The 25,783-nt window shown below is 59.2% G+C and overlaps 2 protein-coding genes across 7 annotated transcripts in view; both read left to right on the plus strand.

Moving 5' to 3' along the window:
* NF2 (NF2, moesin-ezrin-radixin like (MERLIN) tumor suppressor) overlaps positions 1–9,075 on the plus strand; it is a 46,138-nt gene extending 37,063 nt beyond the window's left edge. For 3 of the 6 annotated variants that reach the window (XM_086856599.1, XM_086856602.1, XM_023937747.2), the window contains one exon: positions 7,708–9,075. In XM_086856599.1, coding sequence (XP_086712725.1) covers positions 7,708–7,758 — 51 coding nt within the window. In that variant the 3' untranslated portion in view covers positions 7,759–9,075. Of the gene's footprint in view, positions 1–1,118; positions 1,179–7,707 lie in introns of all 6 variants that reach the window. The other 3 variants (XM_086856600.1, XM_023937748.2, XM_086856601.1) reach the window with 2 other exon arrangements.
* Positions 9,076–17,383: 8,308 nt separating this feature from the next.
* On the plus strand, positions 17,384–25,783 carry CABP7 (calcium binding protein 7). The gene is made up of 5 exons (XM_086855911.1): positions 17,384–17,870; positions 22,184–22,327; positions 23,595–23,707; positions 24,581–24,734; positions 24,865–25,783. The coding sequence occupies exons 1-5, from the start codon at positions 17,762–17,764 to the stop codon at positions 24,990–24,992; spliced, it is 648 nt and encodes a 215-aa protein (XP_086712037.1). The 5' UTR covers positions 17,384–17,761; the 3' UTR covers positions 24,993–25,783.

Below are 25,783 nucleotides of genomic sequence, written 5' to 3' on the forward strand. Positions count from 1 at the left end.
ATTGAGGCTGCCTGGGTCTGCTGGCCCGGGGCTCACCTGAAATCTCACAACAAAACCGCTTCTTTATTTCTACACCCCATCTGTTCCCTTTGCCTCAGTGCTGGGCTCTGTAATGAGGGGCTGGGGGCACATCCTCGATGGATTTGGATGGTGGTGGTCAGCCCCACTCACCTGCAAAGGCTTTTTTCCCTGCAAAGGCTTTTTCCTGGCTGGTTTTCCGCTAGCAGCTGTCCTCGGGAAGGATTCAGAAATGTGTACGGCATGGGATGCAGGCTGTGGTAACAACTGCAGGCTTGAAAAACAAATCCTGCTCTCTTTACTACTCCCAGCTAAGAGTTATGTCTGAAAGGATTTGGAAATATCAGTTCTTGCTGACTTTCATGGCTGGGAGTTTGTGATCACTGAATTGGGGCAGGGAAATGAATCTAGCGGGGCTCACTCACCAGTTTCCCCGTGCTGGCCTGGAGCTATTCAGGTTCCTGTCACACTAGAGCAGAGAAAATAAAAATCTTCACAACCCCTTTTGTCATTGTAGAATCTGGAGGCGTTTCTGCTCCCAGTAGGTTTTGGTAGGATTTGTCTCTGCGTTCCAAGTTCTTGGTTTAAACAGAAACTGCTAAATTTTCACTTCTGACAGAGAGGAGTTCGTAGAGATCTGATGGTCCCATTTGTCTTCCTTAAAGAGGGTGGCTGGGCCATCATTTCCATGTCTGTCAGGGCTTGTCACGGTGCCATCACTTGCCTCCCTTTGAAGATGGAGTCTTGTGCTGTCCCCTCCCTTCCGAAGGCAGCAGGGGCTGCCCAGTGCCGCATCTCAACAAGGAGCAAAGGTTCCCAAATAATAGACTGTTAGTGGAGACATCAGAGGGAAATTACAGCCTGCTGTTCTCAGGGAGGTCAGCAGGGCTTTTGTCTTTGCCGGTGAAGGCAAGGAAACACAGGGCACTGGGAATGGGATATCAGCCCAGCAATACTTCAATGGCACCAACCCTCTGCCTCACCCAGGAGCTGCTGATTGCTCCAGGCAAGCCCTAAGATCCCCAAAATCACCTGCCCTTGTATCACACACACGAGGATTATTATTATTATTTGTTGTTCGTTTTATTTTGCTGGTTTAGCCTCAAGCCCAGGGCAGAAGACCTATCTGCATTTGAGAATTCCAAGTAGGTTATTCCAAGGTACTCTGCGTGGGGGTGCTGGGATCTGGCTGTGGCACTAACCCGTGCATGAGCTTGCCTGCGCTCCAGCGGGACCGTGGTCACCTGTCCAGCCCGGCTCTCCCACCCTCAGGAGCACTCCCAGCCTCCCTGCATTTGTTCCTACACCTGATCCTCCCTTCATTCTGGGAAGCTTCGTTCTTGGCAGAAGTTGAGTAGGCAACCTCAGAGGAGGAGTTCAGGTAGAGGCACTTAAATAATTCAGCGCGCCTGTTTTTGCACCGGTGGTTGGGAATCTATCGAAGGTGCAGGGCAGCCTTTGAAGATTCCTTTAATGAAGTATACCAGCACCTTCCCCCCTTGTTTGTTGCAGAAAGCAATTTGGGATGTAGAAAAAAATACCCCAAACAAACAGCCAAACCCCATCAGTGCTGCCAACACTGTCAAAACAGGCTAAAAATGCACAGCTCCGTCTCGGAGCGGAGCAGCACGAGGATGCTCTGCCTGTTTGAGAAGCATCCCAGGAAGGTAAAGCAGAGAATTGAGGACAGCTGGTGTCTGCAGGTGGCTCTTGTGCCAGGGGAAAGTCACCAGCACACCTGGGGACAGGAGTTGTCCTTCTCCCTGCACTGCCTCTGCCTGTCCCTCACCTCCTCCTGCCCGCAGGGTCCTGCCCTGTAAATGCCACATCTCTTATTCCTGGAACCTGCTTTCCTCCAAGGATTTGCCCTCGATCCACAGGCTGTATATGCTGAGCTCACCTCCTCTGGGAGGTGAGTTTGGGGAAGCTTTCCTGCTCTGCCCTGGGGCGAGGTTCTTGCACAGCCACAGGCTTTCAGGAGCTTGGAGTTGGTGGCACTCAGAGAAGTACTGGGATACCACACTAACGGATGACAGAGCTGGTGGGAAATGCTTTTGGAAAAGATTGAGCAATTTCCCAGAGCTCTTGGGAGACTGGAGCTTGGGAAACTTCTGGAGCTTGGGAGCAGAGGCAGGAGGTTGTTTTACCCAGGAGAACTTAGCACAGGGCTGTGCTGCTCTTGACTGCACCAGCCATTCCAGGGGCTGTAAATCCCTGGAGCTTGGGGTTTGTGCCATCTCTGGGGAGCTGCAGGTGTTCCCCAAAAGCAAAAGTCATTGTTAAGCACTTCCATGGGGAAGAGGCTAAAAGGGATGACGCTGCAGATCTGGGCCACCTTGGGGGAGGTGTTGGATGTCTCCAGACAGACTGGCCATGGATGAAACCAATCCCACCTGGCTTGAAGAGCTCCATGGCAGGTAAATTTGGGGTGAAATCCATCCACTTGTGGAAATCTCCAGCACAAGGAGGTGAAATGGAGCCCTGGCAGTTTGTGGGAAGACTCTTGCAGCAGCTGGGAGCGCTCCAGTGCCCAGGAGGAGCCCCCATAATTAAAGCAGCTGCACAGCGAGCGCTGCAGTGTGACCTCTGGGGTTTGGTGCCTGCCTTTGAAGGCGCCTGCTAAGTTTTTCATGTTTAATTACGTGGTTAACATGCTAATCCCTTTTTATGAGCTCTGTGGGCACAGCACAGACACCTCATCTGGAAGCTGCTCTCCCTTCTCTGTAGCTCCCTGCCGTGGGCTGGTGTTGTGGCTCCAGCTGGCTCTGATTCAGGAGGGTTTGTCACTTAGGCTGTGGTAGAGGGTGAAAAACTCACTTCTTCCTCATCTCTTCTGCTGCAGGAAAGCTCCTAGGACAGGCTGCTAAAACACAATCAGGTCTTTGATTCCAGTTGCTTTCTTCTTGCACAGTCATGCTTATTTACTGGGATTTAAGCCCTTTGAAGTATCCAGGCAAGGAGCAAATCTCCACGCCTGTTCCCAGACAAGCAGCTTTGTCGTTGAGCCTCTGGTCCTTCCACAGGCAGCCTTGGCCTCTCCTGCCAGGCTCTCACGTGGCTGAGAGCAGCTTCTCCAGGGCTTGAGCTCAATCCCAGGAGATCACTTGTGAGGCCCACAGGGACCATGCAGATCCTGCTGGCTCTGATCCTGGACGTGGTGCAGTGTTTGCCCTTGGCTTGGATAATGATCATTGTGGAGATGCTTTGAGGTCTGAGCTGAGGGTGTTCAGGCTGGAGAAGGCTCCAGGGAGATGTCAGAGCCCCTCCCAGTACCTAAATGAGAGCTGGAGAGGGACTTGGGAAAAGGCATGGAGGGACAGGACACAGGGAATGGCTTCCCACTGCCAGAGTGAGATATTGGGAAAGATATATATAGATATAGATATAGATATAGATGATATAGACATAGAGATATAGATAGATATAGATAGATATAGATAGATATGGATATGATATTGGGCAGGAATCGTTCCCTGGCAGGGTGGGCAGGCCCTGGCACAGGGTGCCCAGAGCAGCTGGGGCTGCCCTGGATCCCTGGAAGTGTCCAAGGCCAGGTTGGAGAGGGCTTGGAGGACCCATGGATAGTGGCAGGTGCCCCTGACTGTGGCAGGGGGTGGACTGGGATGAATTTTAAGGTCCCCTTTGGATTTAGGCAATGAACAGTTCCCAGCTGGAAGCACAGAAGGGTGAGTGGGGCAGAGCCAGGGGAACTTCTGCAGCCTTGTCTTCCCTCCTACCACCTTTGGGACAGGCTGTGGTCTGTCCTTGTGAGGACACTGGTGGCTGGTGATGGCACTGCTGCCTGAATGTCTCATCAGGCAGACAGGATGTGCCACCCCCAAATGTCAGGAGGCTCCTTCATCATCTGGACAGGTGGAAGGATTTTGGGAGGCTGGCGCTGGGGCAGACACCTCCTCTATTTTCCACCTGCACCGGGCGAGCAGCGTGCTAGGGATCACTGACACTGACTGATTCACTGTCCCTTGAGGATTTCACAGTTCCTGTGGGGTCCCTGTCACTTCCTGGGGACTCCCCTCCTCATCTCTCCCCTTCTGGAATTGCAGATTCCCTGGAATAGGTCTGTTTTGCTCTAGTGGTTTGTTGAGAAAGGGAGGATGTGCCCCTTGCAGAGAGAAAGGACCAGCACAAGGAATGCTCTGGGAAGGACAAAAGGAAGGAGCCTGGGTGGGACAGAGCAGGCTGAGCTGCCATCCTGCCCTGTGGATCCTGGGACAGGGATGAGGTGCTCTTAAGGCTGTATAACCCAACTCCAGCTGCACAGGGAAGGCAGAACAGGCACACCACCAGCGAGGGACTTCCCAGGAGCAGCAGCACCGGCGTTTCCCATTTCCCTGGGAGCTGTGAGGTTGGAACAGATGAGTGAGGCTGCCAGCTTCTTGCTCAGCCTGGCACCTGGGAGCCAGGAGGTACCCAGTGGGCAGAGCAGCTCTGGGAACACCTTTTCAAAGTGCAGGAGGAGATGGAGGCCCATCCCACGTGGATGTTGCCCACACACCCCACATGTGACAGACCACATCCCTTCCAGGTTCATTTTCTTCCCGGTTCTCCTCGGAGCTGGGAAGTGAAACTCCCAGGCAGTTAAACTGGGACACGGCAGCCTCTTTCCCTTGTTTACAAGGAACAAGAGGAAAGTAGGAAACGTCAGGCCTATCAGCTATTTCTGTGGCAGCCTTTGAAAAGCGTTTCCTTCACATGGAGCGTCATCTTCTCCTTTCAAATGGGCTCATCAAAGCGTCGGGGGCTGGGGGACAGTTGTGCTCAGGAGAGAATAAACGGCAGCGTGGGAGTGAGAGAGGAGCGGGGAGGGAAATGGGAAGAATCACAGGAAAATAGGGTTTGGGTTCAAAAGTAACAGTGGGAATTGAAAGGTCCACCTGGCCAGTGGGCCTGGGGAGTGGGCAGGGATGGAGAAAGGCACCAGGGCAGCGAGTGGGGAATAAAGGGGATTTAGTGTGGAGCACTGGATGATGATTAGCAAGGGCTGTAGATCTTCCCAGCAGCAGGAAAACATCTTGGCATAGCACAGGGTGAGGGTCCCCATCTCCTGCAGCCTGGCCATGCTGCAGCATAAACAAGGAAACAGCAAGGAAATGAGACATCCTAAACCTCTCCCTGCTGGGGGAGGCTTGGGGGCAGCTTGGTGTGAGTTGCAGCCCTTTCCCCTCCCTGGTGCATGGTGATGGCCCCGGCTCCAGGGGCTTGCAGGAACCTTGGGGATTTCCCTGGATTGGGTTTGCCCAGCCCCAGCAGTGCTGTGCCTGCAGTTATTGGGTTACCTGCTCCAAACCGCCTGTGCCTGCCAGCCACTTATTGGGTTGCTTTGGTTTGTTTGTGTTTCCTAAATCAAATCAGTCCGGCAGCCCTGGGTAGCAGCAGGCTCAGAGGAGCCCCGATGCAGGGAGCAGGACTCTTCCCTCTCTCCCTTCCTCAGATCTTGATTCATTTGAGCTCAGGCCGCTTAATTGCACTGCCTCTCTCTCCCTCTAAATTTTCCTTGATGGCTCTGGTAGAGCATCGGGAGCCCACCCTCCCCTCCTGCAGGAAGGAGATTATCATAATACTGCTTGTAAATCAATTTTTTTTTCCTTTTCTCCGCACTGACGAGGATGTAACTCCCTCTTAATCACCCTGCACAGCGTTACGCTACGGGGAGGGATATTTATTTCTCCTTGCCTGGCCAGGAAAAGGGGATGCGGAGACTGCGGAGAGTTCTTGGAGGTGTTTGAGGCTTTCCCCCCAACAGATGATGGAGAGGCCAGCACAGGGTGGTGCTCTCCTGTTTGATCTCACATCCCAGTGCAGAAAAGAAAGGAAATCCAGTTGAGGAAGTGGGATTTCCCTGTAGAGAGCTCCCCGTGCCCAGCGCTCCCGCAGCCCCCAAGGCTCCCGCTGGGATGGGTCAGGACAGTCCTGGAGCTCCCCTCGGCTCTTCCCATCTTCCCCCAGCACATCCCTCGGGATTTGTCTGTGTGGTGCTCCCAGTGGGAGCAAGGACAGCCCTACCTGCACAGGCAGTGGAGAGTCAGGGTGCACTGAAGAGAAGCCCTGATTTCCTCTGGGGTGATTCCAGTGCCTGGCTGCAGTCGGATGTGAGGGGGCAGCTGCCTGGAGCTGCTGGGCAGCCCCAATCCTGGTCCTGGTCCCCATTGGAAGAGACCTTAAAACCCATCCAGTGCCACCCCTGCCATGGCAGGGACACCTCCCACTGTCCCAGGCTGCTCCAAGCCCCAATGTCCAGCCTGGCCTTGGGCACTGCCAGGGATCCAGGGGCAGCCCCAGCTGCTCTGGGCACCCTGTGCCAGGGCCTGCCCACCCTGCCAGGGAACAATTCCTGCCCAATATCCCGTAGCCATTCCCCCTTACCCTGTTGCTCCAGGTTTTGTCCCAGGTGTTTTCTCCAGCTGTTTTGGACCCCTTTAGGCACTGGCACACTCAGGAACGGTGTCAGATGGCCCCAGCAGTGAGTGTGGCAGCAGCCTGGGGCTCTCTGCTCCTTTTATTCCCCCTCTCCAGCCTTGGAGAGGAAGAACGCTGCCTGTAGCACACAGAATCCCTGTCCCACCTCACCCACCTTCCAGGCAGCTCAGGAGGGGACACTGGAGCAGCCAGGGGGATGCTGAGGAGGAGGAGAGCCAGCCCTGGCCTGGGAGCTGCTGCCAAGAAAGATTATTAAGCCCTTGCAGAAATTTCCTCTGCAATACAGATTTTTTTCTGACTTCCATTAGAGCTGTGAAGGAATTACTGAGGAAAAGCCATGGGGGAGAAGCAGGGAGGGGGAGAAGTGCCTGACAGCTCCGTTGAGGGGCTTAGCTCACTGTAGGGTGATCCCAGGATTCCTGTTTCAGCAAAACCGGCATTCCCAGCAGAAGGCACCATGCTTAATCCAGCTGAAACGAAGCCCTGGCAATTAGCCGGCTGCTTTGGCAACTCCTGGTGATCCAGCAGCTGGCTGGAAGGTGGCACTTCTCCCGCTGCACTCCACTGAGTGCTTGTCTGTAAATCCTGGGATTTCTTCCCTGCCACTGAGGATTTCTTTTATCTTCTTTGGCCCGTTAGCAAATGGGCTCACGGCTGCTCCGTAGGGAATTGTTTTTGGGATGGCTGTGGAAAGCTTTCCAAGGGTTTCCGAGTCCTGCAGAGCCTGCAAGGACAGTCCTGGGAGTGAGGGCTCTCCAGCTCTGTCCTCTGGCACAGCGGATGGAGCGGGGTGGGATGAGGTGAGATCCCAGGGTGGCTGCATGGATCACATGTGGTGGGATGGGGTTGGATGTGAGCCTGGAGAGGACATTTGGTGACAGAGGGGACACGTGTCCGGTGGCTGTCGGAGTGCTGAGTTCTCCCTCAGCTCACTGAGGTGTTTCTCCTGCAGCTTCCCAAGACCCCCTGCACATCCTTGTCAGAGGTCCCAGGACGGGCTCCTTGGATCCAGTTTCCCACGTATTCCACATCCTGGAAGCCTCAGCCCTGCCAGTGACCCTGATGGAGTCTCTGCCCCCGCTTTCCCTCGGGCTGTGCTTGCTGTGGTGGGGGCTGCACGACCCCGGCTTCCGCAACCCCTGGGCTTCGACATTCCCTGGCATTTTCGGAGGGATTCAGGCAGCAGCTCCCTCCTGGGGGTGCCCTGTGGGAGGTTGGGGTACCCCCTGATCCCACTCTGCTCTCTTCCAGCTCACCCTGCAGAGCACCAAGTCCCGTGTGGCCTTCTTCGAGGAGCTCTAGGAAACAACTGCTCCGCACCGCTGCTGCTTCCCAAGGGCTCGGCCCAGCCGGGGCCTGTCCCGGGCCGGGGGCTCCCAGAGGGATCACCCCAGACCCCGCCGGCTGCTCCAGCCTCTCTGCACACCCACGGACTCGGGGCTGGCTGCCCACGGACTGTGTGATGTTCTCTAGCTTAGCAGCCGCTCATCCTCCTCCTGACACTTTGTTTTCCTTGGGTTTCCAGCTTTTTTTCCTTATTTTTCTAGCATTGCTTCCAGGCTCGGCCCTCCAGGGGCTCCAGGCTTTTCCCTGGAGCCGGGGTCGGGGCTGTGGCCGTGCCTTCCCACCCTGGCAGCCAACAGAGGAGTGTGCCCGAGGGTCTCCCTGTGCTGGGAGGTGTTATCACCCCCCTGGATTGCCTTCTCCTGCCGGCTCTGGAGCCCCCTGTGCCGGTCTGGAGCTCCAGGTGCCGGCCCTGGATGCGCTGCTGGGCTCCCGGAGCCCCGTCAGGCGGCGGTGCCGGGAGCTCCATTAGGATCCCGAGCATGTTCCAGTGGAGTGCTGTAAATCAGGAACGTCGTGCTGGCTCTCCCAGCGCCCGCTGGGGTGGGAGAGGAGCAGGGAGCGGGAGGACAGGGACCTGGGGCTGGGGGGAATCCTGGGCAGCTTCCCTGGGAACAGGAGGTGGGAGGAAGGGCTCCTCCTCCTCCTCCTCCTCCCTGCTGGGAACAGGGAGCGGGAGAACAGCTAGTGCCAACCAAATGAAACCTTACTGTTCCTGCAAACTGTGACCAACCTGGGCAGCTTCAGGCTGGGGGGATCCAGGGGCTCCGGGCTGGGCTTTCCCTGGGTCCCGGGGCATCCCAGCCCCTCGGAGCCCCCCAGGAATGCCGGGCTGGGCCCGGGGCTGCCTGCTCCTGCCTGTCCCATCGCGGGTGCCTTTGCCCTGACCCCCCCCGCGGGGGAAACAGGGATGCCCTGACCTCCCCTTCCTGTCTCCATCCCAAATCCTGTGCACCTTTCAGCTGGAATCCTCTTCCAGCTGCGTTTACCCTCCAGCAGAGCCGGTGCTGCCCCGGGGATCCCTCACATCCCCTCAGGACCCCCAATTCCTCACCTGCCCCACAGCCACAGCAGAGGCTCAGCCCGGGGCTTGGCGTGGAGTAAATCCCATCCCAGTCCTGTTTATTGAAGCCCTGGGATCGATTCCCCGCACGTGGCTGCGGTTCGGATGGCTGTGGCCTGGCACAGCCGCTTTCCCATTCCCTGGACTGTTGTACTCCGAAGGAATAACTGTTTTCTCCTGTTTTAATAAAAATTCACAGCACTAAGAGGGGAGCTGAGGCTTCTTTGCTGATTTTTCTTTGGGAAAAACTGCTCCGAGCCCAGCTGCCGCAGTTGGCGGTGCCGGGATTAATGGGAAGCACAGCTGCAGTGCTGGGATCCCTCCGGCAGCTCCCGTGGGACCGGGAGGGCTCCAGGGTCCCCCTGTCCCGGTTCCCTCGGGGCTCTTCTCATCCCTCCTTGAGGGAAGAGAGGTTTGGGGTGCCCAGAGGGGCTGAGCCCCTTGTTTGCCGTCCCTGATGCTTCCCGATCCCGTCCTGCCTGGAATAAATAAAGGATGTGCTGCATTGACCTCAATTTTATAATTAATCACGGATGAAACCGGCCCAGCCCAGCGAGCCGCGACCCCCGGGGCTGTTCCCGGCGATGGATTCGCTTCTCATGCGCTCCCCGGCAGCAAAATCCCGGGGGATTCACCGCAGCTTCCACCGGAGCTCGTCCCCGCGGGCGGGCTGCGGGATGTTTTCCGGTTTTTGTTTTTTTAAGCAGAGGGGGGTGGGAGGGGGTTTCTTTTGGCAGAGGGATGCCAGTGGGATACCCACGGGAATTCTGGGGAGGCTGAAAGCAGCCGGCGAGGGATGTGGAGGGTGACCTGATTTCCCACGCGGCCTCCAGCGACAGGAATTCAACTGGTGTGTCACCTGCACCACCTGCATCCTGAAATCCATCAGGAGAGCTTTTCCCAGCACAGGGCAGCAGGGCAGGGGGAGAAAGTGGGAATGCACAGGGGGTGGATGTGCAGGGATGGATGGGCTGGGATGGATGGGCTGGGATGGATGGGCTGGGATGGATGGGCTGGGATGGATGGGCTGGGATCTGGAGGGATGGATGGCTGGGATGGATGCACTGAAGATACACCAGGTGAAGCCAGGGATGGATCCAGCACAGACCCACCTCTGGCAGAGGGATCCCTGCTGCTCCCAGGGGCTCTGCACAAAGCACTGCACACTCCCAGCCTTGCACACTCCCAGCCTTGCACACTCAGAGTTCTGCACACCCCCAGCGTTACTTCTCTCACTCCCAGCCTGGTGCCATCTCCCTGCCCGCCCTCCCTGGCACATCCCAGACCGTTTCTCTCCTGTCAAAGGAAGTTTCACCCCGATTTTTTCCCCTTTTAGCAAACTGAACTCAACAGGAGCGGTGGGTGTGGGTTGGTGTGAGCTGCCTTTGCTCAAGGAAAAGAAAGCATCAAAAATCCTTTGCCATGCACCTCTCCCAGCCCCTTCCTCAGCCACGGGCTCCTGAGGAAAGAAATTGGGGATTTGGCCAATCCCAGGCAGCACCTGAGTGCTTTGGCAGCAGTTCCTCACTCTGGGGCTCCCAAAGTCTCCTCAACTCACATTATTTCACTCCTAAACTTCCAAAAATTTTACTTTTAAATACTCTCAGAAATAGAATAAAATGTTGAGAGCTAGGGATGAAAGGGACAGAGAGGACACAGGGTGACCTGTGGGTGGCAAGTCTGGAGGGGTGTCAGGATGCTGGTTCAGAGCCCGCCCAAAACGTGCACAGCTTTGGCCAGCAGCTCCTTCAGGAAAAGAGTTTGGAATGGGCAGAGAGGGTGAGTGGGAAAACTGAGGCAGGCATGGCCTGTGCAGCCCAGGGGCTGCTGGTGTGGCCTCCCCACCACCACGGGCTGCTGCTCCATCCCTCCCTCTGTGCTCCTGCATCCCGGGGTGCTGCCCAGCCATGGGGACCTTGGGGGACAAGGGATGGGGTCACTGTGGGGACCTGGCAAAGGGCTGGGGGGCTCCTGCACATGCGGGGGGTGGGAGCATGAGGGAAGGGTGGGAGCACGAGGACACAGGGCCACCACAAGGACAGGCTGGAGCTGGGGGGACCAGGGCACCCCAGGGTTGTGGCTCTGCAGGGTCACCCTCTGCCCACCCACATCAGGGTGGGAACTGGGGGAGCAGCCCATGAGACACCCCAGCCCTGCCCCCGGGCATCCCGGGCTGCTCAGGGCACCCTCAGGTCTGGGAAGGTGAGGAGGAGAAACCTGGAGGTGACAGCCAGCTGGATCCTGCTCCCTTCAGACGGTGCCTTGAGGACATGGGGACCTCATTCCCCCTTGGCTGACGGTGGCCAGCGACTGTCTCCATCCATCCATCCGTCATCCATCCATCCATCCATCCATCCATCATCCATCCATCCATCATCCATCCATCCATCCATCCATCCATCCATCATCCATCCATCATCCATCCATCATCCATCCATCCATCATCCATCCATCCATCATCCATCCATCCATCATCCATCCATCCATCCATCATCCATCCATCATCCATCCATCCATCATCCATCCATCCATCCATCCATCCATCCATCCATCCATCCATCATCCATCCATCATCCATCCATCATCCATCCATCCATCATCCATCCATCATCCATCCATCCATCATCCATCCATCATCCATCCATCTATCCCTCCATCCATCATCCATCATCCATCCATCATCCATCCATCCATCCATCATCCATCATCCATCCATCATCCATCATCCATCATCCATCCATCCATCATCCATCCATCATCCATCATCCATCCATCCATCCATCCATCCATCATCCATCATCCATGGGGAGGGAAATGAATTTAAGAGGGAGAAGGGAGGGGAGTGGCAGTCTCGATGGGGATGGGCGCCCAGGGCCACCCCGCTCCCCACGGAGACCTGGCAAGCTCGGCGTGTTTTGCCGGGTTAATCAGGGATTTATTGTGCAGGGAAGCCACAGCTGCAGAGCCGGAACCCCTGGCTGGGACCGGAGCTGCCCACTCAGCCCCGGGAAGGGATAATACATGGATGCTGTGGAATCAAATGGATGTGGAGCTGCTCCAGCTCCCAGCGAGCAGAGGGTGAATCCCTGGAGCCAAGTGTGGGGTTTTGGGTGAGGTGTGGTGGATGTGGGATCATGGTGGGATGCAGGACCAGGCAGGGGGGTGCTGCCATCCCGGCCCTGGGCTCAGATCCAGAGCAGGAATGATGGAGTGCCACTGCCATCACCTTCTGCTCGGCCACAGGGACACTGGGCATTGTCACCGCCTTGCAGGGATGTGCCTGCTGCCCCTTTCTGGCCACCCTGGCACTGGGTACCACCGGATCCTGGCAGCACAGGACATCCCACTGCAACAGGTCACGGCATCCTGGAGGGCCTCCATGGGCTCTGCACCAGCAGCAGGATGGGAGCAGAGCCAGGCCCGGTGCTCCGGAGGCAAAATTCCCTCCAGGAGCCACCACCTTCCCCTTTGGCAAACGCCAGATCCCTCTCCGTGCTCTGACGCTCCTCCCTGGGCGGGCTGTGCGGTCCAGAACATCGGTTCTGATGCTGTTAATGGGCCTTTGACTGAGATCTCCGGGAGTTGTTTCCTGCTCCATCTCCTGGCGGGAGCAAGCGGAATCACCTGGGCTCAGCATCCTGGGCTGCATCCCCTTGGAGGGGTGCTAAGAACAGCCTCATCTCAATATCAATTTTTGCCATTTTTCCACAAAGAAAATTCCCTCTAAGCAGAATTCTTGCCTCCTTTCCTGGCAGAATTCTTCCCCCCTTCAGAACCCAAACTCAGCAGAGCTCTCCGAGTTTTTCCCGTTCCCCCTTCCCTCCCCGCCCACAGCAGCTGCCTGGAGCTGTGCCCGGTGTTTCCCCGTTTCGGGTGGGATTTGCTCTGAGTGTGGAACAGTCCCGGCCAGGCTGGGAGGAGGCTCCTGACCCCTCCCCCGAGGCTCTCCCCGCTGCCCTTCCCGGCTTTCCAGCGGGCCGGGATAACCTTGTGGCTCGGAACATCGCAGCCATCCCTCTTCTCCCATCAAGCGTTCATTTAGGAAACATTTCGCTAAATACCCACCTGACAGCCCGGCCCCGGGAGATTGATGCCTCCAGCGCCTCTGAGAGCTCGGTGCCAGCGACTTTAAAATGTCACAACGACACCCCCGGGGCGCTCAGGTCCATCACTCCCGGTGCCCGGGGGAGTGTCCGGAGGACGCTGTGGTGCCAATGCCCATCCCAGCCCCCTCAGGCTGGCAGGAGCTCCCTGGGGCTGTCCTGAGGGATTTGAGAGCACCCAGCACAGGTTTGTACTGTCCATGAGGTTTCCTCATCCCTGTCAGCTTTCCCATGGCTTTGGGACATCCCCATCCCATCTCCAATCCCATCCCAATCCCATCCCTCCCACTCCTGTGAGGGAACCCTATCCCATCCTCATCCCCATTTCATCCCATCCCATTTCCAGCCCTGTCCCCATCCTCATCCCATCTCTATCCCTGTCCCTGTGTCATCCCAATCCTCATCCTCATTTTATCCCACTCTCATCCCCATCTCCCTCCACTCCATCCCCATCCCATCCCAATGTTCGTCCTCCTGCCATTCCTACTTCATCTTCATCCCAATTCTATCCCATTCCCATTCCCATCCCATTCCCATTCCCATCCCAATCCCATTCCCATTGCCATTCCCATTCCCATTCCCATCCCAATCCCATTCCCATCCCAATCCCATCCCATTCCCATCCCAATCCCATTCCCATCCCATTCCCATCCCAATCCCATTCCCATCCCAATCCCATTCCCATTCCCATTCCCATTCCCATTCCCATCCCATTCCCATTCCCATCCCAATCCCATTCCCATCCCAATCCCATTCCCATTCCCATTCCCATCCCATTCCCATTCCCATCCCATTCCCATCCCATTCCCATTCCCAATCCCATTCCCATCCCATTCCCATTCCCATCCCATTCCCATCCCCATTCCCATTCCCAATCCCATTCCCATTCCCAATCCCAATCCCATTCCCATTCCCATCCCAATCCCATTCCCATTCCCATCCCATTCCCATTCCCATCCCATTCCCATCCCATTCCCATTCCCATTCCCATTCCCATTCCCATTCCCATCCCAATCCCATTCCCATTCCCATTCCCATCCCAACCCAAATCCCATCCCAACCCCAATCCCATCCCATTCCCATTCCTATTCCCATTCCCATTCCCATTCCCATTCCCATTCCCATTCCCATTCCCATTCCCATCCCATTCCCATTCCCATCCCCATCCCCATCCCATCCCTCAGGGCAGGAAGGAGCCCAGGAGCCTTGGCTGGGAGGGGGGCAGGGGGGAGCCCCTCAGCTCTGCCACGGGAGGGATAAACAAGGAGCAGATTAATTAAAGCTCACATTAATCAGTCTTATCCCTGTGCCAGAGCCACTTCAGTCCTTTTCCTTTCCATCCCCTCAAATTCCTGAAAGAAATGAGGATGTTGATGTTGGGATGTGAACCCAGAGCAGGGGCCCTTGACAGTGAGATCGCTCTGAAACTGCAAATGAACCACAGAACACCAGGCCTGGATCGAGCTTCTCCTGCCTCATTAGTGGGATCAGCTAATTAGGAAAACACCTGGGAGTGTTGGGAAAATGCTGCTGTCTCCAGAGGGACAAAGGGACAGAGGGGAGGGATGGCACTGACCCGCTGGCAAGGCTGGCCCGAGCCCCGGGTGAGATAAAGGGGGAATTGTGGAGAGGAACATTCCCAACATCCCAGCGGCCGGGGCTGGGATTTTAACTGGAATCTCTGGCCTCCCCCCCATCGTTTTAGGACTGAGCTCTGAGGAAACTCCAGAGCTTCTCCCATAAAATCAGCGAGGGAATTCAGCACAGGGACGGTGGGGCAGAGCCAGCACGGCTCATCCCAGCCTTCATCCCGTGAGGAAGAGCAGTGCGGCTGAGCTGAGCTCCGGGAAAGCTCCAGCGGGGATCCCTGATGAACAAAAACCCAGTCAGGGTTTTTAAATGCAATTAAACCGCTTCATTTTCCTCCCGCCCGCCCTGCGCCGCCCGCCCACCCCCATCCCCGGGGAGCGGGAGCCGGGATCACCGGCGGCCCCATCCCTGGGGAAGGAGGCTCCAACACTTCCCTGTGGCTGCACAGGGAGCTCCGCTGGGGATTTGAGGGGAAAAGCCCAGAAATTGGCCCTGTTATTCCTGCTGGGATTCGGGTGGTGTCAAATTAATGAGTTTCCACCCCAGGGCCTCTGGAGAATTAATTGGGAGGGAACTTCGTTAACATCGAGGAGCAAATTGATCTGTTAAAGAAAAAGGGAGGAGATTTTTAATCAGGCTTTGCTTTTTTGGAGGTTGTTTCTCCCAAAAAGCCACTTGTTATTATCAGCACTTCCCCCTTGGAGTGCTGGGATCTCAAGCGCAGTATCAGACCCTGGAGACAGATCCCTGTGCCCCAGCCCCATCCCGAGCTCCAGGGGAGGAGGGAATTTTAGCGGAGTTGGGAAAATCCACCCCCAAGCCACGACTCCGCGGGGGGAACGACCCTGCCTTGGGAGCTGAGACCCCACAGCATCGGGATTTGCTCCTCCCTGAAATCCCCTCTCCGGAGCGTGGCCGTGGCGTTTTTCCACTGCCAGAGAGGGAAATTTCTGCCAACTAAAAAATAGCTTAAAGGGGACCCCAGCTGGTTAAACCCAAGGGCGGCTGCAGCGGCAGCGCGGTCGGGAGGCAGCGCTGGGCTCTGGGAGCCGGGTCCTGCCGATGCTCCGGGGCCGATGGAGGCTCCGCACACGGGGGTTGGAGCAGCCCCAAAATTCCCGGCAGCGGTGAATTGGATGAGGCTGAGCACGTGTCCTGCGACTGCAGGAGGCGAGCGGGGGCTTAGAGAAGCAGTTGTTTGGAGCAGCAGGAATCCTATTCCAAGATTTTTGGGGTTCTTGTGACAGTGCCAAGACGAGAGGCACATCTGGAGCCTGTCCAGCTGTGCCTCAGTTTCCCCATCGCTCTGAGGCATCCTTGGTGTCCGGTGAGAAGCTGGGAGGTGCCGACTGTTCCCCTTTTCTCTCTCCCACCTTGTTCCAGCTCTGGGAATCGCCTTCCTCCGGCCCCCAGACCCTTCCCTCCCACCACAGCACCTCCAAATGTGCGGAGCAGGAGCCTTGGCGGCCTCCCCGTGCCACCGTCCCCACCTCCAGAGATGCCACCCGGGCACAGGGGACACTGATCCCCCATCTCCCAGTGACCCACGGGACAGCCCAGCCCAGGGCAGGTGGACAGCGGGATTTGGGAGCGGGGATGTGCCCGGGGCTGGGAGCGTTCCTTGCCTGAGCGCAGGGATGTCACAGGGACACGGGTGCCATGGGGACGTGGCACGATGGGGACCTGCCCTGGCGCAGGAGCTGCGATCAATCAACGTCCAAGTGAGAAACAGAGGTGAAAAATGTGACCAAGGTTGGGGGCAAAAAGGAGATGACTGGAAAAGGTGACGGGTGGAAGGTTCCGCTCCTGGCCCCGCTCCTGCCTCTTCCATAGGTCATTTTCTCCCTGCTGTGAGAGCAGGAGGTCTGGCCGTGGGGTCCCTGTCACCCCGCAGCACCGCGGGGACATCGCGGTGACGGCTGGCCCGGGGTGACACGTGCAGGGGCTTTGGGGCGGTGGCAGCCTCGGGTGCCAAGTGTGGGGACACAGAGGTGACAACTGCCCAGGCATGGGATGCCACCCGCAGGGACCTGACGGTGACGACCGTCTGCGTTTGGGGTGCCACATCCAGGGGATGGCCTCTCGGGATGGTGACAGTCCCAGAAACCTGTAGGGACCCTGGGACCGTGACTGCCCCACGAGCAGGGCGCCGTGTGCAGGGACGCGGAGGCGGTGGCAGCCTGGGGTGCCTTGCGCAGGGACCTCGGGGTGACAACTCCCTGGGCACGGAGCGCTGCGTGTGGGGACCCCGGGGTGACACCTGTCGGGACAGAGGGTGCCACAGGGACCCCAGCCCTGCCTGCCGACCCCCGCTGCCCCCCGAGCACCCCCCGCGGAACCAGCACCTCCCACTCCCCCTCCCTGCGGCCCGGGACGCTCCCCCGTCACTGCCGCACTGCCCCCCCTCGCCGCCCCCCCGGGGGGAGGCCCCACCTCCCCCCCGCCCCCAGCCCCATTTCCCGGGCGGGACCGTTCAAAACCCGCCCGGCGCCGCCGCTCCCCGGATTCCGCCGCCGCTTCCCGGGGCCGGGGCCGAGGATGCTCCGGCTGCCGGCGGCGGCGGGGGGGCGGCGGGTGCGCGGCGGGGGCTGAACCGCGGCCGCAGCGAGCCCCGGCCTGCCCGGGACACTTGGCGGGGAGGAAGAAGAGGAAGAGGAGGAGGGAGGGGGAAGACGAAGAGGCCGCCTTCAGCCTCGGCCCCGCCATGCCGGGCCCCACCGGGGAGCGTGGCCCGCTGGCAGCGGCTCCCCGGGGGCTGTGAGCGGCCCGGGCCCGGCGGAAGGGGGGCCCCGGGCGGAGGTGGGGGGGGGGCTCCGGGCGGAGGGGGAGCCCCGAGTGGCATGGCCAGCCCCGTCCCCCCCGCCGCCGCCGCTTCCACCGGGATTTAACCGGGGCTTGGATGCTTTCACCTCCCGCTTCCACTTCGGGAGGGCATGTGCGCGGGGGAAGCGGGCCGCCCCCAGCGGAGCCCCCCCGCGCCCTGACTCCACGCTGAGGGGCTCGGCCGCCAGCCCCGTCCCGCCGCCGGCCCCGGAGGACGGGGAGCGCCCGCCCGCCCCGGCCCCCCCTGGCCGGTGGGTACCGGGCGGGGGGCGGCGGGTACCGGCAACTTGTGTTTAGCGTCCGGCGGTACCGCCCGGGGGGAGCCCCCCCCTCTACCCGACGAGATTTGGGTTTAAACTTTGGGTTTTGGGGAGCCCCGAAGATGCCTTTCCACCCGGTGACGGCGGCGTTGATGTACCGGGGGATCTACACCGTCCCCAACATCCTCGCCGAGCAGCGCCCCGTGGAGATCCCCGAGGATGAGCTGGAGGGTGAGCGGGTTTGGGGGGCTGCGGGGGATCAGGGGGATCGGGGGGGGATGAGGGGAACATCCCAGGGGGTTGCGGGGTGAGGAGGTTTGGGGGGACTGGGAAGTCCATCCCGCGGGATGCGGCTGTGCGGGAGCCGGGGTGCGCGTTCCCCCGGCGCCGTGGGGAAGCTGAGGGCGAGCGGGATGCGGATGGATGGAGAAGGAGGAGGAGGAGAAGGAGGAGGGGAAGAAGGAAAGCTGAAGCGGGGAGGCGTGCGGGGGTCCCGGCCCCCCGCTTGTGGCAATATGACACAGCAGGGACCAGCGGTAGTGGCGGGGGACCGGTTTCCCCTCCGCGGCGCGGGGGGGGTCACCCCCTCCCCGCTGTCATAATATGACAATGGCTGGTGGCGCGGGGGACCCGAGGGGTGGCTGTCACCCGTGTCACAGCCCGGGTCACGGCAGCTCCACGCAGTCCCGGTGTCACCGGACTCCGGCCGGGAGGAGCGGCCGGCGGGGCTCTGCCCACCCTTGCGATGAGAGGGGCCGAGCTCAGCTCCTTGCAAGCGGAATGGCTTTTTCCACCCCAAAAGTTTGCCGGGGTGGCGGGACGGGCACTGGCGGTGCCCGGGTTTGGGGTGTCCCTGGGGAACCTGGGGGAACGGGGTGCAGCACCCCCGGCTCCAGACCCGGCACCAGGGGGGAAACTGAGGCACGGGCAGTGACCCCACACACGTCAGCCCTCTGCCTGGGGTGAGCACCTATGGCCCAGCACCAAACCCGGAGCCCTCGGCATCCCCGTGGGGAAACTGAGGCAGGGAGCCACAGGGCTGGGGGTGAGGGGAACCCCAAAATCCATTTGTGAGCCCCGAGCAGGCGCTCGCCCCGGTGTGCAAGGGCTGTGTGTGTGCGTGTGCAGCTCTGCAGGGTGCGTGTGCATTGACGTGCCTGTCACAGCCTCACTGCAGGGGCCGTGTGTGTGTGCACAGCCCCGCACACCCCTGCACACCCTGCTGCGGGGTGCTCGCACATCTGGGTGCTCGCACATCTGGGTGCTCACACGTCTGTATGCACATGCACGGCCTCGCTGCAGGGTGGCTCCGTGTGTGTGTGCCAGTGTCACCGTGTGTGTGCCAGTGTTTGTGTCACTGCAGCACGTGTGTGTGCCCATGCACAGCCTCGCTGCAGGAGGTGTTTGTGTGAGTGTGCACACGCACAGCGTCACAGCAGGACGGGCTCGTACGCACAGCCCTGCTGCAGAGGGTGTTTGTGTGCCTGTGCACAAGTACAGCATGGCTGCAACCTGGTGTGTGTGTGTGTGTGTGTGTGTGTGTGTGTGCAAGCACAAGCACAGCCTTGCTGCAATGGGGTTGTGTCTGTGTGCACACACGAGTGCAGCTGTGCACGTTTTGTGTGTCTGTGTGCACACACGAGTGCAGCTGTGCACGTTTTGTGTGTCTGTGTGCACACACGAGTGCAGCTGTGCACGTTTTGTGTGTCTGTGTGCACACACGAGTGCAGCTGTGCACGTTTTGTGTGTCTGTGTGCACACACGAGTGCAGCTGTGCACGTTTTGTGTGTCTGTGTGCACACACGAGTGCAGCTGTGCACGTTTTGTGTGTCTGTGTGCACACACGAGTGCAGCTGTGCACGTTTTGTGTGTCTGTGTGCACAAGCGCGGTGTCACCAGGACGTGGTTGTGCATGTCTGTGTGTGCACACACAAGTGCAGCACTGCTGCAAGGGGGGGCACAGGGGTGTGACTGCAGGGGGTTGTGTGTGCATCTGTGAGTGTGAGCACACACACAAATGCAGCTGTGCCGGGTGTTGGTGTGTGCACACACAGGTGCAGCACCTCTGCATCGTGGTTGTGCACATGCATGCGTGTGTACAAGCGCAGCACCACCGCAAGGGAAGTGTGTGTGTGTGTGTACACGCACAGGTACCTGGTGCAAGGTGTTCGTGTGTTGGTGCCCATGCACAGGTGTATCTGTGCGAGGTGTCCGGGTGTGCACACAGGTGCAGCAGCCCTGCAAGGTGTCGGTGTGCGCTGCATCCGTGCACATGCACACCACTGCAAGGGGGTTGTGAGTGCACCTGTGTGTGTGTGTGTGTGTGTGTGTGTGTGCACAAGCACGTTGTTCCAGGGCGTTGGGGGTGTTTGCACACTCACACACGTCACTGCAACGTTGGTGTGTGCACACAGGTACAGTGTCACTGTGACGTGTTCTGGTTGTGTCCCTGTGTGTGCACACGCAGTGTCAGTGCAAAGGGTGTGTGTGTGTGTGTTTGCACACCTGGGCACATCCCTGCAAGGTGTTGGTGTGTGACACCAGCACAGCATCACCCTAAGGAGTTGTGTGTGTGTCTGTGTGTCTGTCTATGTGTCTGTCTGTGTGTGTGCGCACAGCCCCAGTGTCAGTGCCAGGGGTGTCACAGGGGTGTCCGTGTGTGTGTCCATGTGTCTGTCCGTGTGTGTGTGTGTGTGTGTCTATGTCTGTGTGTCTGTCTGTCCCTGTGTCCATGATTCTGTGTCTCTCTGTCCATGTGTCCGTGTTTGTGTCTGTGTTTCTGTGTCTGTTTCTGTGTCCGCATGTCTGTCCGCATGTCTGTCCGTGTGTCTGTCTGTGTCTCTGTGTCCGTGTGTCTGTCCATGTGTCTGTCTGTGTCTCTGTGTCCGTGTGTCTGTCCGTGTGTCTGTCTGTGTCTCTGTGTCCGTGTGTCTGTCCGTGTGTCTGTCTGTGTCTCTGTGTCCGTGTGTCTGTCCGTGTGTCTGTCTGTGTGTCTGTGTCCGTGTGTCTGTCTGTGTCTCTGTGTCCGTGTGTCTGTCCGTGTGTCTGTCTGTCCTCACACCCCTCCGTGTGTCACACCCCGTGTCCCTGATGCTGTCCCAGTTCTCCCAGTGCCGTGTCCCTCAGCCAGTGGGGGTTGATGGCAGTGCTGGGAGCCCCAGGGGGACCCCACAAGGTACCGACACCCAGGGGCTCCTGCCTCCCCCTGCCCCCCTGGTTTGGGGGACACCGGTGACATCAGACCTGGCTTCACACTGGGGCTGAGCAGCCTCGGGGTGCAGCTGGGGCAGGGGGTGCTCAGTGACCAGCCAGGACCCCACTCTGGCCACTGCCAGGACATTTCCCTGCCTGTTCCCCAACACCCCGAACCATCTGGTGAGGAGCCACCTTGGAGCTCACTGGGATGAGCATCCTTGAAGGGTGAATTTGGGAGTGTAGTGAGGCCCCCCGGAAGCACAGGGAGAAGCTGCAGAATATCCCTGCCCAGGAAGGGACACTGGTCATGGAGGAGTTCAGACTGACAGGCCAAAATCCCACAAAACTCCCCAAAAACACCCTAAGGATGTCACCCGTGTGACACCATCCAGGCAGGGATGTTCCCAAGCACTTGGGGCAGTACCTTGACCCAGTGTGGGCTTTTCCCCCCCAAACCCAAAGTTCCCAGACCGTTCCTCCTTCTGGGATCCTCCAGCACGAATCTCACTGGCAGCCACATGGAGAAGGAAGAGGCACCAACATCCTGGTCTGGCTTCCCACTGTCCTGCAGTGCAAATTCCCTGCTCCTTCTTTCCCATCTGCCTGGTTCCAGCTTTGCACATCAGGTGGCATCAGAAAGCCAGAAACTGCCCCAAAAAGGAGCAGAGTCCTGCGTGCAGCAGGAGATGGGATGGAGTCAATGACACAGGCTGTTCCTCAGTTTCCCCACGGCCTTTTCCTGCCACCCTGCAGGGATCATCTCCCACATCCCAGGGTTCATTTTGAGCCAGAAACCCCCAAACCTCCCACTACCATCCTCCTCTGCACCAGACAGGGCTGAACACTGCAGCAATTTCATCAACATCTGGGATTTTTTTGGGGGGTGAAGTGTGGCCCAGCTCCAGCACCCAGCCCTGGAGCCCAGGATGGGGGCACAGACCCACCCTAACAGCACTGGATGGGGGCACAGACCCACCCCGAGGTCCCGGGGCGCTGGGATGGGGGCAGCCCCAGCCCCCGTGGATCCTCAGGAATGCAGTTGGATGCTGCAGCACGGCGGGGATGTCCCCAGCCCCAGCGCCCAGCTGGTGGCACCCCAAGCTCGGGCACATCCGAGGGATGTGTTTTTAGGGCAGAAGGCCGCGGTTTCGGCTGGGGCAGTAGCAAGGGCAAGGTGGGTGCGGCGAGCGGGTGACTGGAATTGGAGCAGATATTCGGGGTCTCTTGGGGAGGTCGGACCCTTGGGGGGGGGGGGTTGGGGGGTCCATGGGGCAGGTGGGATCCCCACAGACGTTCTGTGGGTGCTGGAGCAGGAAGCTCAGCCAGATTCATTCCTGCTCCCCCCACAGAGATCCGGGAAGCCTTCAAGGTGTTCGACCGCGATGGCAACGGGTTCATCTCCAAGCAGGAGCTGGGCACGGCCATGCGCTCCCTGGGGTACATGCCCAACGAGGTGGAGCTGGAGGTCATCATCCAGCGCCTCGACATGGACGGTAGGACCCCGGCAAGCCGGGCTGGGGACAGGCACGGGACCCCCACCTGGGAGAAAGACACAATTCCTTATTTCCACCCCACGTGCTGGACACCACACGGGATGTGGGATGAGCCTGACCCAGGCTCTGCCTCCCGCTGGAGCCTTCCTCTCATTCTTCATCATCACCATCATCATCATCACCATCATCATCATCACCATCATCATCATCATGGCCACTGCAGCTTTGTTTGGGAAGATTTAAGGATCCTGGATGCGTGTGGGATCGCTGAACCTGCTGGGTCTGCTCTGCCGAGGCTGGATCCCGCAGCCAGGGGTGGATCCTGCACCCTGGCTCGTGTCCTCAGCACCCAGCACTCGCTGCCACCGTGACCCTGTCCCCACCCCTCCATCGCCCATCAGGACCGGAAAGAGCTCCTTAATTTATTGCTTTTCCTTTTTTTCCCCATTTAAAAGCCTTTCCGGCAGCGCTGCCAAGGCGCCGCTCCCCTCATTACTCATCGTTAGTGCTGCCCTGACAGCTCCAGGCCAGTGTCCCCCACTGCCAGGGGACACGGCCACAACGGCCACTGAGCACCCCCGGGGCCACGGCCACCACCGGGGGTCCCTGCTGAAACTGGGGTCCCTGCTGGAATTGGGGTTCCTGGACAGTGTTTGGCTTCCCTGACCTTTCCTGGGGGCTCCAGGTGACACTGGGTGTCCCCAGGTCCCATTGGAAGGGGACCCAAATGGCACTGGGGGTCCCTACATGGCAGTGAGAGTCCCGGCCAGCACTGGGGACCCCAGCCAGTGTTGCTGTCCCAGCTGGTGCTGGGGAGACCAAACTTTGTTGGAGGTCCCCACCCAGTGTTGGAGGCCCTGGCTGGTTTTGGGGGTCCTCAGCCAACATTTGTGGTTCCCAGGTAGCCCCAGGAGGCCTCCAGGTGGCACCAAGGTCGCAGCTGGAATGGGGTCCAGCTCACACTCATGTCCTGGATGATGTTTGGCTTCTCCAGCCAGCACTGGGGTCCCACATCACATTGTGGGGGGAATAAGTGGTCTTAGGGTGTCCCCAGTTGGCCCTGGGGTCTTGGCTGGCATTGGGGATCCCATCCAATGTTGGGCATCCTGGCCAAAGATGGAAGTTCCCTAAATTTGCTGGAGGTTCCCAGCTGATCTTGGGGTTCCCAACTGATTTTGGGGGTCTGACCATCCATGGGGCCCCTTCTGTGAGGGGGAGTGTCCCATGTGCCCAGGCAGGGGGTGACAGCCACCCCTGTGTCCCACAGGTGACGGGCAGGTGGACTTTGAGGAGTTTGTGACATTACTGGGGCCCAAGCTCTCCACCTCGGGCATCCCAGAGAAGTTCCACGGCACCGACTTCGACACTGTCTTCTGGAAGGTAGGGACACCCCCAGCCCCATGGGAATGGAGGGACACCCCCACCCCATGGGAGGACAGGGACACCCCCAGATCCATGGGAATGGAGGGACACCCCCACCCCATGGGAGGGCAGGGACACCCCCAGCCCATGGGAATGGAGGGACACCCCCAGCCCATGGGAGGGCAGGGACACCCCCAGATCCATGGGAATGGAGGGACACCCCCACCCCATGGGAGGGCAGGGACACCCCCAGCCCTTGGGAATGGAGGGACACCCCCACCCCATGGGAGGGCAGGGACACCCCCAGCCCATGGGAGGGCAGGGACACCCCCAGACCCATGGGAATGGAGGGACACCCCCAGCCCCCTCCCAGGAGCAGTTCCCCAGAACCTGCACCGAGAGCACCAGGGAAGGCTCAGGGTCAGGACCAAGGTTGGGGTTGGGATCAGGGACAGCATGAGGGTCAAGGCTGGAATTGGGGTTGGGTTGAGGGTGAAAGTCAGGCTCTGGGTCAAGGACGAGGTTATGGCTGGTTTAAGAGTCAGGATTAGGTTTAAGATTAGGGTTAGGGTCAAGTTTAGGATCAAGATCAGGCTCAGGCTCCAATTTAGGGTTAGTATAAGCCTTGGGGTCAGGCTCAGGGTCAGCACTGGTTTACAGGTTGGGGTTGGAGTTAGGGTTATGTTTAGGGTCAGGGTTCAGGTTGGAGTCAGGGTTAGGATGAGGGCTGGGATGAACCTCGCTCTGCTGGGGGTCACCAGGACACCAGGCCTTTCCCAGCCAATTCCAGGGTGATCCACCCAAACCACCACATCCAAAGGTTCTGGGGGACCCCGAAGCCCCCTGTGCTGCCGGCCATGGGGTCACCCCGAGCCCCCCGGTCCCCGGCAGTGTGACATGCAGAAGCTGACGGTGGACGAGCTGAAGCGGCTGCTGTACGACACCTTCTGCGAGCACCTGTCCATGAAGGACATCGAGAACATCATCATGACGGAGGAGGAGAGCCACATGGGCACGGCCGAGGAGTGCCCCGTCGACGTGGAGAGTGAGTGCCGGGCACCGGGAATGCCAAACCCCCCCCGGGGATCCCAAACCACGGGGATAGCACTGGTTCCCCCCGGTACCAGGAGAGCGTGTTGGGGGTTGGGGTAACGCGGTGTTTGTCCCACCCCCAGCCTGCTCCAGCCAGCAGATCCGCCAGACCTGCGTGCGGAAGAGCCTCATCTGCGCCTTCGCCATCGCCTTCATCATCAGCGTGATGCTCATCGCCGCCAACCAGGTGCTGCGCAGCGGGATGAAGTAACGGGGTGCCCCCGCCGCCGGGGACCCGCAGCGCCGCCGAGGAGGAGACACCTATAAATATCTATAAATATCTCAATGTACATCCATGTGTGGCCCAGAGACGTGACCCCCCCCGGGGAGGGGGGCAGCCGAGGGGACAGAGCCGCGCCGGGGCCCCGCCGTGCCGGGCGCTGCGGTCGCTGCTGTTCGCAGGAGACTTTGGTACCGACACCGACCCCCCCTCGCCAGACAAAAACCGACCCGTGAGTGCATGTGACGTGCATGGAGCCCCGTGAGCCCCTCCCGCGGCGGATCCCGTGGGATTCTCCGATCTAGCGTTAGAGCTCATATTTAGGATAAACCAAATCATCCCCTAAGCAATACACGCGCCTGAGATGGTTCCTAGAGCCGGGAGCGTTTGCATGGACTTGGCTGCCAAGGGCTGGATTCCACCCTCTCCCCCAAAGCCCCTCCCTGTCCCCCGGCCCCGTGCCGTGCCTCGGTTTCCCCACCTGCCCGGTGCGGGGACGTTCCTGACCTCCTGCTTGATGCACTTTGAGCCGACCCCCCTTGGGAAGAGCCGGAGCGACCCCGAGGCCGGGGAGCCCCGCACGCCCCGGAACCCCCCAGCCTGTATGTAGCACCCACCTGGGCACGGACTGGTTCGGATTTGGGGCCGTTTCTCATTCTTTGGAGTTTTTGGGGGTTTTGGGGTGGTGGTTTTGTTTTTGGGGTTTTGTTTTTGTTTTTGGTTTTTTTTTTGTTCTTCCTGGTTGGTTGTTTCCGATCTGAAATAAAACTGGTATTTCTGAA

This window comes from Cyanistes caeruleus, chromosome 18 (genome assembly GCF_971803275.1).
Source record: "Cyanistes caeruleus chromosome 18, bCyaCae1.hap1.1, whole genome shotgun sequence".
Taxonomy (NCBI): domain Eukaryota; kingdom Metazoa; phylum Chordata; class Aves; order Passeriformes; family Paridae; genus Cyanistes; species Cyanistes caeruleus.

Bases quoted from the DNA above. Each gene is read 5' to 3' on its own strand.
- CABP7 (XM_086855911.1), top strand. From the start codon at position 17,762: ATGCCTTTCCACCCGGTGACGGCGGCGTTGATGTACCGGGGGATCTAC. The intron at 23,708-24,580 runs GTAGGGACACCC...GGTCCCCGGCAG, and splicing joins TCGACACTGTCTTCTGGAAG to TGTGACATGCAGAAGCTGAC. The intron at 24,735-24,864 runs GTGAGTGCCGGG...TCCCACCCCCAG, and splicing joins GTGCCCCGTCGACGTGGAGA to CCTGCTCCAGCCAGCAGATC.